Here is a 12635-nt window from a genome sequence, read left to right as displayed (position 1 = left end):
TCACACAACAGACTTCTCCGTTCCTTGTGTTGGGCTCTGGAGTTCCATAAATCCAGGTTTAAGATCCTTCAGTCACTTCCATGTTAGAATCTCTGTGGCCCGGGGACAGAGCTGTCCTCTGAAACTCAGACACATGAAGGATCACGCCTCATGTGGCAGCCTGCCCATGGCTTCTGGGCATGGATCACCCTGGCTTGTCTCTCGGACTCTGCCCAACCGTGAATGCTTGAGGTCATCCACAGCCAGGCCTTTCAGGAGGACATGTGGTTGCAGCAGGTGTCACCGTGTGAGCCAAGCAGGATGGACAAAACTGTAAACCGGCTGGATGTTGTTGGGAGCACAGCAGGTTTTGAGAAGAAGGCAGGATTGGTTCCTAACAGAATGGGGTTTGCATGGTTTGCTTGGCTCAGGGCATGGCCAGTGACTCCAGAGATTTCAGACCAGACTCTGGCTGGGGGTGCTTGGATTTCTATCAGGGAGCACGTTTGGCAGACAGAGAGTCGGGTGTGAGGGAGTTCATGGCCTTCCTCGGGAAACTGGTTGAGGATACTGCCCCCAGAGAGGTCTGAGGATGCTGGGATGTTGGGGGGTGGTGCCAGAACAGTGGTGAGCAGCCCCACGATTCAGGGGTGCTGGCCTCCAAGCCGGGCTCCTCCGACAGGGACTGACCCTGGCCAAGTGCTGTCTGCCTCAGTTTCTTTATCTGTTAAAAGAAAATGACATAACCTACATCCTAGAGTGTACTACGTATTGAGTATTTAACTCAGGGCCTAGCACATGGTAGGTACTCAGTAAATATTAGCTGTGTTATTGTTAAATAAGCAGCATTTCAGCAATAAATAAGATCATGGATTCCCTTTATAGCGTCCCTCCATAGGTGAGTAGAAGCCCAGGGAGGAAGAGGCTCCAACCCACCCAGGGCTCAGTCGGTGGGAGGTGCTGTACATCTCACTGGGCTCCCACTGAGACTGTGACTTTTCACAGTAAAACAAAATGGTCTCTGTTGTTGCACAAAACACAAGCCACACTGTGATGTTTGTTGCTGTTTTTGGTAATCCTGTGCAGTGTTTCTTGCATTTCTTGTGATCGTCATTCCTTCATTCCTAACAAAGGAAGTGTTCATACCTCAAGATGGGAAAAAGGTGACGTGGTATTGCTGTGGGCCAACCGTCTATGACGCATCTCACATGGGGCACGCCAGGTAGGTCCACTGCGGAGTGTCCCTGCGGCTTCTGCAGTTGTACGCAGAAGTCAGAGCCCCTGGGATCCGCAGCGGGAATCTTAGGTCCACAGAAATCTTAGATCTGCTACAGAGACCTGAGATTTGAGGAATCAAGCCTGAATTTCTTCTCTTGTTTTTATGATGAAAATTTTAATTCCATAAGTAATCCATATTCGCTGCAGAAAGACTATAGATCTCCAAAAACAAAATGTCCATAGCCCCACTGCTAACATGCTGGACTCGACCTAGGCACTTTTTCTCACGTACCTTAAAGTTTTCTCTCATCCCTCAGGCTCTGGTGGGGGTCCCCAGATGCTGAGTTCCCGTAACACTCAGACCTGACAGGCCTGAGGCTGAGTTGGCTGTGACCCCCCCGACCTCTGGATGGTCATGGCTGTAGCTCCTGATGAGTAGCTGGCTGTAGATGCCACAGAGTCCTTTTATTTGTTCATGTTTTAGTTGCAGTGCCAAGGACATGTATAGTCAACCCTTGAACAACCTGGAGGGTAGAGGGCGTGACGCTCTGCACATTTGAAAACCCACACATAACTTTTGATTCCCCAAAAACTTCGCTACCGAAATAGCCTCCTGTTGACCAGAAGCCATACCAATAGCATGCCAGTCAATGAACACGTATTTTGTATATACATTACACACTGTATTCCTAACGATAAAGAAAGCCAGAGAAAAGAAAAGATTATGAAGAAAATCTTCAGGGAGAGGACATATATTTACTATTCGTTAGGTGGAAGTGGATCATCATGAAGGTCATCTTCCTTGCCATCTTCATGTTGAGTAGGCTGAGGAGGAGAAGAGGGGGTTCTTGCTGTTTCAGGGAGAATCATGTATAAATGGGCCCGTGCAGTTGAAACCTGTGTTGTTGGAGGTTCAGCTGTACATATCGTCTGGTCTGGAAATGTTTGTTTTTTCGTTGTTTTAGGTCCTACATCTCTTTTGATATCTTGAGAAGAGTGTTGAAAGATTACTTCAAATTTGATGTCTTTTATTGCATGAACATTACGGATATTGACGACAAGGTAAAGGGAATTTGTAAGATTAAATTTTAAATGCAATTGGATGGTGTGAAAGAAGATAGGACTTTTGCATAAGTAAATAAAATAATGTAGGCTTGAGCTAGCTTGTGTTTTGACCTGATAAACATCATTTTAATTCCCTGGATGAGTTAATATTACCACTTATGCTGCTGATATCATTTCTGTGATGCTCAGACAGGTTAGAAACCTGCATGTTGCTCAGGGGTCAGTAGCCCCTGGTGTTGTGCAGAAGGAAGGCGTCCCATAGCACGCACTTCAATGTGTGGCTTGCAGGGGAAGCTGGGGCCCCCGGGGCTCATTTCGTTAAGTGTCACAAAGATCACATTAGGCCTTGGGCACTAGGGCAGGTGGGAGATGGAGGGTGGTGTTTCTATTTGATGATGGTATGCATGTCTGGGGCCCACAGTTGTCTGCCACCACCCTCACCCTCACTTAGGGTTGGCCAAGGGAGAGAGTGGCCTGCTGCAGAGGGATGCAGCTGGGCTCCAAGCTTCACTCCCCAATGTCTGTCTTCCCTCCCCAGATCATCAAGAGGGCCCGGCAGAACCACCTGTTCGAGCAGTATCTGGAGAAGAGGCCTGAAGCAGCACAGCTCTTGGAGGATGTTCAGGCTGCCCTGAAGGTGGGCCTTTTGCTGTCTGCTCTAGAAACCAAATCCTTTGCTTTCTTTTCTCGGTCCTTTGTAGGTTACTGTCCCTAGGGTAGTGTCAGTCTCACAGGCTTTCACAAAGTGTATGTTACTTAAGCCAGTTCTGTCAGGGGCACTGAAGTCTCGATAGGTAAGGTCCCCTGGCCTGTGACAAAGTCACCAGGAAAGATGCACTGGGGTGGAGTGGAGAGTAGGTGACCTTCCTACCACTTACAGGAAAACAACTGAATTCATCACGGTGCCACTAATTACACTTATAAAAATGCTTACCAATATTGCTATCTAATTTTCAATGCCAAGGTCACAACTAAATCAGAAACTTCTGCCTGAGATACAAAAGCTATACTAAGCTTTTTAATTTGGTAATACTGTAAATTTCCAGAATCTTTTGAAGGAGTTAGTTCTCTCTAGTATTTTCATTCTGAGTAACCATTATTATATAGCTATTTTTATAACAATGGTAAGAATAGGTCACTGTACTGTCTACTAATTTTCCTTAGTAATTACAGTAATCATTACGGATATGTTTATGGCATTTTATCTCTGGAATTAAAAACAGGAATAAAATTAGAGCTTAGCAATCTTTTAGGTCAGTGAGGCCTGAGTGCCTTCTTGATGGAGGTGTCTGCAGCACACCTCAGAACTCACTGGGTGGCCTACTTTTCCTCATCCCCAGAACAGCCCTAGAAATACTGCTCTCACACCCATTTTGCATTGGAGAAGCTGAGGCACAGAGAGGTTAGGTGCCCTGTCCAGGGGCACACGTGAGAGGGCAGTACCAGGAGCTCCTGAGCGGGGTGCTTCAGTCTCCCTTAGTTACTTACTGCCCTGCCACTTGGGGTGCAAACTTCTCTATCTCTATGGGGCCATGGGAAAAACTGGTCTGTTTCCTACCTGGAATCACCTTTATGAACTTGGGGTTTTGCTGAGCAGTATCTAATAGGTTTGACATCTCTTTATGGTTGTAGCCATTTTCAGTAAAATTAAATGAGACCACGGATCCTGATAAAAAGCAGATGCTCGAACGGATTCAGCACGAAGTGCAGCTTGCCACAGAACCACTTGAGAAAGCTGTGCAGTCCAGACTCACGGGAGAGGAAGTCAACAGCTGTGTGGAGGTGAGGCTTCACATGTCTCCAGCCAGCCCTTTCGGGTCACATGTCGGGCCGTGCATAGATGGATCTGTGTGCACGGACTGATTCCACAGTTTGTCTTAGTGGAAGACACGCTGTGTCTCCTGTAGCCCCACTACGGCAGTTGGCACTGTTCTGTGGTGGCAGAGTCAGTGCCCCTCCCCTCCCACACCCTCTTGCCCCATTTTCTGGGTGCAGAGCCTGTGCCGCTGGAAGGAGGCTCAGGATCCACACCCTCCCAGCACTCCCATCAGATAGGCAAGAGGTGCACTTGGAATGTGGGGAGGCCGCCTTCTGTGGAAACGTTCCAGGATTCTCCAGTGGACTCTCCCCACACCCGCTGGAGGAGGAGGAGCAGGGATTACCACTGAATTGAGAATTGAGGCCTGTGGGTGCCTACTGAGCTTGGGGCCTTCACATTGACCAGCTCTGCTGCCCCTGCCAAGATCTCCTTCAGACACAGGGGAGAGACCTGGGTGCAGAGGGGACCCTGCCCTCTTCCTCAGGCCTTCCCCCTGTGGCTGGCACCCTGTCAGGAAGGCCTTCTCCTTTGTGCCAGCGCCACCTGCTGGTCACCCTTTAAGAACTCGATGGAAAAGAGAAGAGATGGCTGCAGCTGTGTGTGTGGAAAAAAAACGCCCGACTTAGGCGGCAGCCCTGCCTCCCCTCACCACTGCCCTGGCCCCACCTCAGTGATGGGGCAGGGAGTCCGCGTCTGCCCTTCGCGGGCATGTTTCTTTCTAGTTTGGTCTCTTCTGTGTCCTGACTCAGCAGATCGCTTCGTTGTGCCTGTTTCCAGACTTCGTGGACACGCACCACGTGTGTGTAGTCATGAGTGTGCTTTCACCCAAGCTGTGCTTCTGGGACGGACCGCATGTGGTCACTGTCACTCCCTCAGTGCCTACCTGGGGGCTGAGCTGTTTGTCTGTTCTCCTGGGACAGGCAGTTAGGTTTCCTTGTTACCAACAATGCTGCTGTAATTTTTTTCCCAGTTGTTCCACTAATATATATATTTTTAAATTGTGGTAAAACACACATTGTAAGAAGTTTACCATCTTAGACATTTTTAAAAGCTTTTTTTTTTTTTTTTTTTTTTTTTTGTAGCGACAGGGTCTTTTTGTGTCTGGTTTATTTTGCCCAGCGTAGTGTCCCCATGGTTGACCCATGGTGTAGCACGTGTCAGACTCTGCTTCCTTCCTGTGACTGAACGATGCTCTGTTGTATATAGATGGGCCACATTTCGCTCATCCTTTCACCTACCCGTGGACACGTGGGTGGTTTCCACGTTTTGACGATTGCAAGTAATGCTGCTGTAAACCTGGGTGTACAAATATCTGTTCGAGTTCTTGCTTTCACTTCTTTTGGGGACATACCCAGAAGTGGAATTGCTGGGTCATATGATGATTCTATTTTTGATATTCTGCGTAACCACGGTATTGTTTCTGCAGTGGCTGCGCTGTTACACATTCCCACCCATAGTGCACTGGGGTTCTGTTTTCTCCGTATCCTTGCCAAAGCTTGTTATTCTTCATTTTTTCCATTCTAGTAGGTGTGAGGTGGTATATCCTGTGGTTTTGGTTTGCATTTCCCTAATAACTAGTGACGTGGAGCGTCTTTTCCTGAACCATGAGTTGTTTTGTGTTGTCTCTAGGTAGACATTTGCAAGTTTCTTTAGGCCGTATACCTGCAAGTGGAATTGCTGGGTTGTATAGGATATATGTGGGTGACTGTTTCGGGGGTTCCCAACACTGCCCACACATTCTGGGGTCCTCTAGAAGGACTCATGAGACTTGGCATTGACTTACCATCTCGTCTAAGGTTTCTAACAGTGACACAGCGAGGGTGCAGAATCTCAGGCAGAGTCTTCAGTCATCCACGGACAGGCTGCTGAAGCTTCCTCCCTCCCTCCCATGAGGGGACACAGCACACTTTCCCCCACCAGGAAACAGTGCAGCCATATGTGTGAAATGTCCCTCCCTAGGGAAGCCCATCACATAGGCCCCCTCTGCCTGGCACATGCCACAATTCCCAACTCCCCAGAAGGAAAGCTGGGGTTCCACCTGCATAAGCCACAGTGTTTGTTCAGCAGCCCCCGGGGCTGCTGCCGCAGAGCTGGGTTTCCCGGCCTCTTAGCAAAGGGGACATTTCAGCTCCTGGATGCCAGCCAATGGCCAGCTCTGCAGGCAGGCCTTTCTCAGGTGGTAGACACAGACCTGCTAGGCTCGTTCTTATCTGCACAGTAGCCATATCAGAAATGTCTATGTGGCCAGGCACAGTGGCTCACACCTATAATCCCAGCACTTTGGGAAGCCAGGGCAAGAGGATCACTTGAGCCTAGGAGCTCCAGACCAGCCTAGGCAATATAATGAGACTGTTTCTACAAAAAATTTAAAAATTAGCCAAGCATGGTGACGCATGCCTGTGGTTCCAGCTACTGGGGAGGCTGAGGTGAGACAATCACCTGAGCCCAGGAGTTTGAGGCTGCAGTGAGCCATGATCGCACCACTGCACTCCAGCCTGGGCAGCAGAGTGAGACCCAGACTCTTAAAAAAAAAAAGAAATAAAGAAATGTCTATGCACATTTCTTCTTCCTCTACCACATTTCGGGTGTGCTGTGTATTTGCACATACACCCACCCCACATTTGTATTGTCAGATTCTTTCCTTTCAACAATGCCATGAATGCGAAGTGCTGATTTCTTTGGTTTCAATGTCCCTTTTTCCAACCTCTCCTGAGACTGAGCATCTTGTCACGTGCTTGCTTCCAGCTATGATTATGTGCCCCCATGTCTCCCCCTTTCCCATGCGGTCATTGGTACTTTTCTTACTGTTTTGTATCATTCTTATGTCTTCTGATACTGATTTCTATGATTTGAATGTTTGTCCCCTCCAAAGCTCATGTTGAAACTTAATCCCTAGTGTAACAGTGTTAAGAGGTAAGGCCTTTTAGAGGTGACTGGGTCATGAGAGCTCTGCCCTCATGAATGGGTTAATGGATTAATGGGTTATCACAGGAGTGGGGTAGTTATCATGAAAGTGGGGCTGTTACAGAAGCCAGTTTGGCCCTCATGAAGCCCCAGCCATGTGATGCTCCACGCCACCTTGGGACTCTGCGGAGAGTCCCCACCAGCAAGAAGGCCCAGAACAGATGTGGGCTCTTGACCTTGAACTTCCCAGCCTACAGAATTGTTAGAAATAAATTTTCTTTTAAAATTACCCATTCCCAGGCCGGGCATGGTGGCTCATGCCTGTAATCCAGCACTTTGGGATGCCGAGGTGGGCAGATCAAGAGGTCAGGAGATCGAGACCGTCCTGGCCAACATGGTGAAACCCCATCTCTACTAAAAACACAAAAAATTAGCTGGGCATGGTGGTGCGCATCTGTAATTCCAGCTACTCGGGAGGCTGAGGTGGGAGAATCCCTTGAACCAGGAAGTCAGAGGTTGCAGTGAGCCAAGATCGTGCCATTGCACTCCAGCCTGGCGACAGAGCAAGACTCTGTCTCAAAAAGAAAAAAAAAAAAATTTTACCCGTTCCCGGCCAAGTGCAGTGGGTCACACCTGTAATCCTAGCACCTTGGGAGGCTGAGGTGGGCGGATCACCTGAGGTCGGGGGTTTGAGACCAGCCTGGCCAACATGGCAAAACACCGTCTCTACTAAAAATACAAAAATTAGCCGGGTGTGGTGGCGGGCACCTGTAATCCCGGCTACTCTGGAGGCTGAGGCAGGAGAATAGCTTGAACTCAGGAGGCGGAGGTTGTAGTGAGCCGAGATCACGCCACTGCATTCCAGCCTGGGCAACAGAGTGAGACTGTCTCAAAAACAAAACAAAACAAAACAAAAACAGACTAAGATACGAATTGTCTCTGTTACATGTTGGGTCTTCATGTGTTTGTGTCTCAGTTCCGTTCTGTTGGTCAAATTGTCCAGCCCAGACCAGGTGCAGTGGCTCGTGCCTGTGATCATAGCACCTTGGGAGGCCAAGGCAAGAGGATCCCTTGAGCCCAGGAGTTTGAGATCAGCCAGGACAACATAGTGAGACTCTATCTCTACAAAACATTTAAGAATTTAAAATTTTAAAAATTAAAAAGATTGTCCCGTCCTGCAGGAGTGTCATGCTGTCTCTCACAGGTATCTGGCGGGTAAGAGGCCCCATCTTGGTTTTGTCGTTAGGTGTGTTTTGAAGCCTCAGCTTGTGAAGTTCCATGTAAGACACTGTTGGGATTTTGCATGTTGTATCTAAGAACCAGTATCTCGGCCGGGCGCGGTAGCTCAAGCCTGTAATCCCAGCACTTTGGGAGGCCGAGACGGGCGGATCACAAGGTCAGGAGATCGAGACCATCCTGGCTAACCCGGTGAAACCCCGTCTCTACTGAAAAATACAGAACACTAGCCGGGCGAGGTGGCAGGTGCCTGTAGTCCCAGCTACTCGGGAGGCTGAGGCAGGAGAATGGCGTGAACCCGGGAGGCGGAGCTTGCAGTGAGCTGAGATCCAGCCACTGCACTCCAGGCTGGGCGACAGAGTGAGACTCCGTCTCAAAAAAAAAAAAAAAAAGAACCAGTATCTCAGATCCAGTTTTGTTGTGTTGGCCTTCTCTAGTCTTTTTGTTTTTATCAGTTTTGGTCCATTCTTTATTACTTCTTTTCTTATTTTTTTCTTTGGATTTATTCTGTTTTTCATTGTCTCACTTAGCAGTTTAGCTCATTTTCTGATTTAAGAATTTAAGGCTATACATTTTCCTCTGAGTGTTTTTGCTGCAAAATTTGACATCATGTACTTGTGAACAATTTCTAATATCCATTTTGGATTTTTTAGCCCAGGAATGATCTAGAAGTAATTATCTAAAAGTTAATTATCTAAAATTACCTAGAAGTTTGAAATTTCCAAATGGATGGTATTTTTTCATATTAACTTATTGTTATTCCCTTATAACTTAATTACCCAGTGGTTGGAGAGTATGGTCTGTCCCGAGCTGGATCTGAACAGAGACTTGTGTTGTGGCCCCTGTGTGTGTTGGCTTCTGAATGTTCTCTTGTGCTTGAGAAGATTTTGTCTGATCACCTACTGCACAGTCCCACATGCCATCCGCTTAGCTATACCTGTTGGCCATGTTGTTAATATTTTGTGTGTCTTTGCTAATCCTTCCTGCTGGCTTAGCCTATTCATACAGTTTCTTACAAAACAAAAACAAGAACCAAAACAAAACTCCTGCTCTGATGGTGAATTTGTCTGTTTCTCCTTATTTTTTCACTTTTTAGAAAAAAAATGTTCTTTTTTTAGAGTAGATTCTGGTTCACATCAGAAGTGAGAGGTCATATGTATATCCCCTACCCACCTCACCGTCACCTCCCCCAGTATCCACACCCACCAGAGGGTACGTTTGTTACAATCAGTGAACCTGCACTGAACGTCATTACCCTGAGTCTGTGGTTTACATTAGGATTCACTCTCAGGATTGTACATCCTATGGGTTTGGACAAATACTATCTCGTATCCACCATTACAGTATCACACAGAATAGTTTCACTGCCCTGAACATCCTCTGTGCTCCAGCTATTATCCCTCCCTCCCCACCCCAACTCCTGACAACAGCTAGTCTTTTTACTGTCTCCATAGTTTTGCCTTTTCCAGAATGTCACATACTTGGAATCCTACAGTGTGTAGCCATTTCAGATTGGCTTCTGTTTGAGGGAGGGGGAAACAATGTTTAAATTGTGTAGGGATTTCTCCACCCAACCCACCTCTGCCCCAACAACCTGTCAGTTCTCTAGCAAGCATCAGCTGGGAGTCCTGTAATTTAATTCATTTCCAACACAATCTGCCAGGAGGCAATGTCAGATCAGACAGGTTGAAGGCTTAGTCCTGTAAGACTGTCCCCAATTCAGATGTCAATTGAAAGTAGTAGTTTGTTACCTGTACTTCTGACCTACCAGTTATTGGCTGGGTGCGGTGGCTCACGCCTAAAATCCCAGCACTTTAGGAGGCCCAAATGGGCAGATCACGAGGTCAGGAGATTGAGACCATCCTGGCCAACATGGTGAAACCCCATCTCTATTGAAAATGCAAAAATTAGTTGGGCGTGGTGTCACATGCTTGTAATCCCTTCTACTCAGGAGGCAGAGGCAGGAGAATTGCTTGAACCGGGGAGGCGGAGGTTGCAGTGAGCCGAGATTGCACCACTGCACTCCAGCCTGGCAACAGAGCTAGACTCTGTCTCAAAAAAGAAAGAAAGAAAGAAGGAAAGAGAGAGAGAGAGAAAGAGAAAGAGAAGAAAAGAAAAGAACAGAGTGCACTGGTGTATTTTGGAATGCTTCCTTTCCCTTCTTGCTATTGGAAACACAAGGGGATTTTTTTCCAGTATTCACTGTGAGAGCCTGGTCAGGTTCCTAGAAGTGAAACTCACAAAAGTGTTGGGTCCCCTTTGACTGGGTCCCTGGAGTTTTCAGCTGTCTGACTTGCCTACACCAAGCGTACAGCTACAGTCCTGGTTTTCCTCCCCCAGCAGTGGTTCCCCCAATAAGTTTTCAGCTTATGAGTCTCTGCTCTGGTAAGTTGTGATTCTCTGTCTTCTCCTATTGGTCTCTCCAGTTTGGGGGGCAGTGGTTTGCCCTATGACCTTACTTCTCTTATGGATCTAAGAAGAGTTGGTTTTTCAGTTTGTTCAGCTTTTTACCTATTGTTAGGTAGAGTGGCAACTTCCAAGCTCCTGACTTACGTGAAACTGAAACCAGAAGTCTCTTATCTTTTTGTATTTATACATTTTGATGGTTAATCTGTATGCTTGACCAGCAACCTTGAGTATTCCAATCCTATCATCAGGCAAGTTTTAGAAACATTATCTTAGAAGTATTGGTGGGAAGCAGCTTTTGTCTATCTCGGAGTGTGTATATCTCCCTGTTTGTTCGAGGTGGTTGCTGTCTTCTGGCTTCCATTGTTGGCTGTTGTTGAAAACATCGGTTGCCCTTCAAATCACTTTTCTTTGATCGGTAAATATGCCTTTTCTATTAGGCACCTTATAAAAATATTCTCTCTTTTCAGTTTTCTGCTGTTTGACTAAGACATTATAAGAGATTTGTTTTTACTTATCCTATTGGATATTTTGTGTGCTTCCTGGGTCTGGATTGTTGCCTGGGTTTCGAGAAATTCTCAGATGCGTCTTCAAGTATCACTTTTACTCAATTCCCTCCCTCTTCTCCTCTGGGATGCCAATTAGATGTGAGTCTCATCATTTCATCTCATCCTTCTCCGTGTCTCTTAACCTGTCTTTCATATTTTCCTTCTTGTCTCTATTCCATTTTGGATGACTTCTTCAGTTCTGTCTTCCTGTTCACAAATTCTCCTTCAGACAGGAAGTGAAACACAGTCACTCAGTAGGATATGTAAGACTATTTCGCCGGTTAATAGATTTCATCTCTGTGGGTTCCGTTTGCTTCTATTTTCAGATCTACCTGGGCCGTTTTGCTGGCCTCTCCCTGCTTGCTGTTGCGTATCTGTGTCTCCTTATTTCTTTAAGCATGTCATACTTAGTGGATTGTATTATGTATCTGATAACTCTTGCATCTGAAGCGTCCATCTGTTTGTCGTTTCTGCTGACTCCCATTCACAGTTGCTCATGTGCTTGGATATTTGGTGACCTTGATTAGGACATCAGTTCGTGCTGGGTCATGGCCTTGGTGACCCTGAGGGCCAGGATGCACGTGTCTCTGTTCTTGGGACAGGCCCAGAGTTTGCTTTCCAGGCAGCAGACTTGGCAGCTTTTGCTCCCCAGAGCGCACACCCTGCTTTTGGTGCTTGTCTACGCACTGGATGCCCCGCCGTGATAGGAGGGTGTGCTCACTCCTGCAGACGTGGCTTGCCACTCGCAGGCCTGCAATACATTAACACATCTGTTTGATTCAGGAGCTGTAGGCAAGGACTGCGTCAAGAGCCTGGCCCACATGGGCCCTGTTCCCCTTCTCTGTATGTGTTGTGGCTTCTCTGTCCACCCTGTGTCCTCACTGTCCGCCAGGCCATTTTCCTACACTTTTTCCCTCTATCCTTGGTTCTTTGCCTCCCATCCCCGTAGTAGGCCACAGACCATCCGCTTGGTGCCACGCCCTGTCCTAGGTCCAGGTCAGTGCACTGTGAGCGCTAGGTCCCTCCAAGGTAGGCGGAGGGTAGACATTTCTCTCTTCAGACATGAGTGCATGTGGGACATGTCTCATGCCTAGAGTGTGTGTGGTCAGTACCTGGGTCACACAGACGCCATGTTGTGCTGGGATCGGTGGTTTTTCCTCCCGTTCCATGGTGTGTCAAGGGGGATGGCATCTTCAATCAATGGCATCAGGGAGATGGGGCTTTTGAGACCTCCGGGACCAGCGCTTGCCTGTCTCTGCTAACCTCTGGCTGCCTCTGTCATGAATCTTCCTGAACGCACCAAGTGGTTGTGTGTAGATGACACACTGTGTGCTCCTGCCCAGCCTCTGCCCATGACCCTGCCCTGCACGGCCCAGGTGGGCTGCACACGCTCACCAGGCCCACCGTGGCGCTCCCCCCTCTTTGTGCCTCTGCACCCACAGTCCCCTCGGCTCTGCTCT

The 12635-nt window shown here is 47.7% G+C and overlaps 1 protein-coding gene across 6 annotated transcripts in view; it reads left to right on the top strand.

Annotated features, from left to right (window-relative positions):
- CARS1 (cysteinyl-tRNA synthetase 1) overlaps window positions 1-12635 on the top strand; it is a 56866-nt gene that overhangs the window by 15471 nt on the left and 28760 nt on the right. For 3 of the 6 annotated variants that reach the window (XR_005240532.2, XM_008010248.3, XM_008010075.3), the window contains 4 exons: window positions 1113-1201; window positions 2163-2259; window positions 2801-2899; window positions 3895-4044. Coding sequence is in view for 5 of the 6 variants with exons in the window: in XM_008010248.3 (XP_008008439.3) it covers window positions 1113-1201; window positions 2163-2259; window positions 2801-2899; window positions 3895-4044 (435 nt within the window). In the remaining variant the exon portion in view is untranslated. Of the gene's footprint in view, window positions 1-1065; window positions 1202-2162; window positions 2260-2800; window positions 2900-3894; window positions 4045-12635 lie in introns of all 6 variants that reach the window. The other 3 variants (XM_037998856.2, XM_037998857.2, XM_037998858.2) reach the window with 1 other exon arrangement.

The sequence above is a fragment of the Chlorocebus sabaeus genome, chromosome 1, assembly GCF_047675955.1.
Source record: "Chlorocebus sabaeus isolate Y175 chromosome 1, mChlSab1.0.hap1, whole genome shotgun sequence".
NCBI lineage: Eukaryota > Metazoa > Chordata > Mammalia > Primates > Cercopithecidae > Chlorocebus > Chlorocebus sabaeus.
The sequence above is the reverse complement of the archived record's forward strand: the minus strand, read 5'-3'. Positions and strand labels throughout refer to the sequence as shown.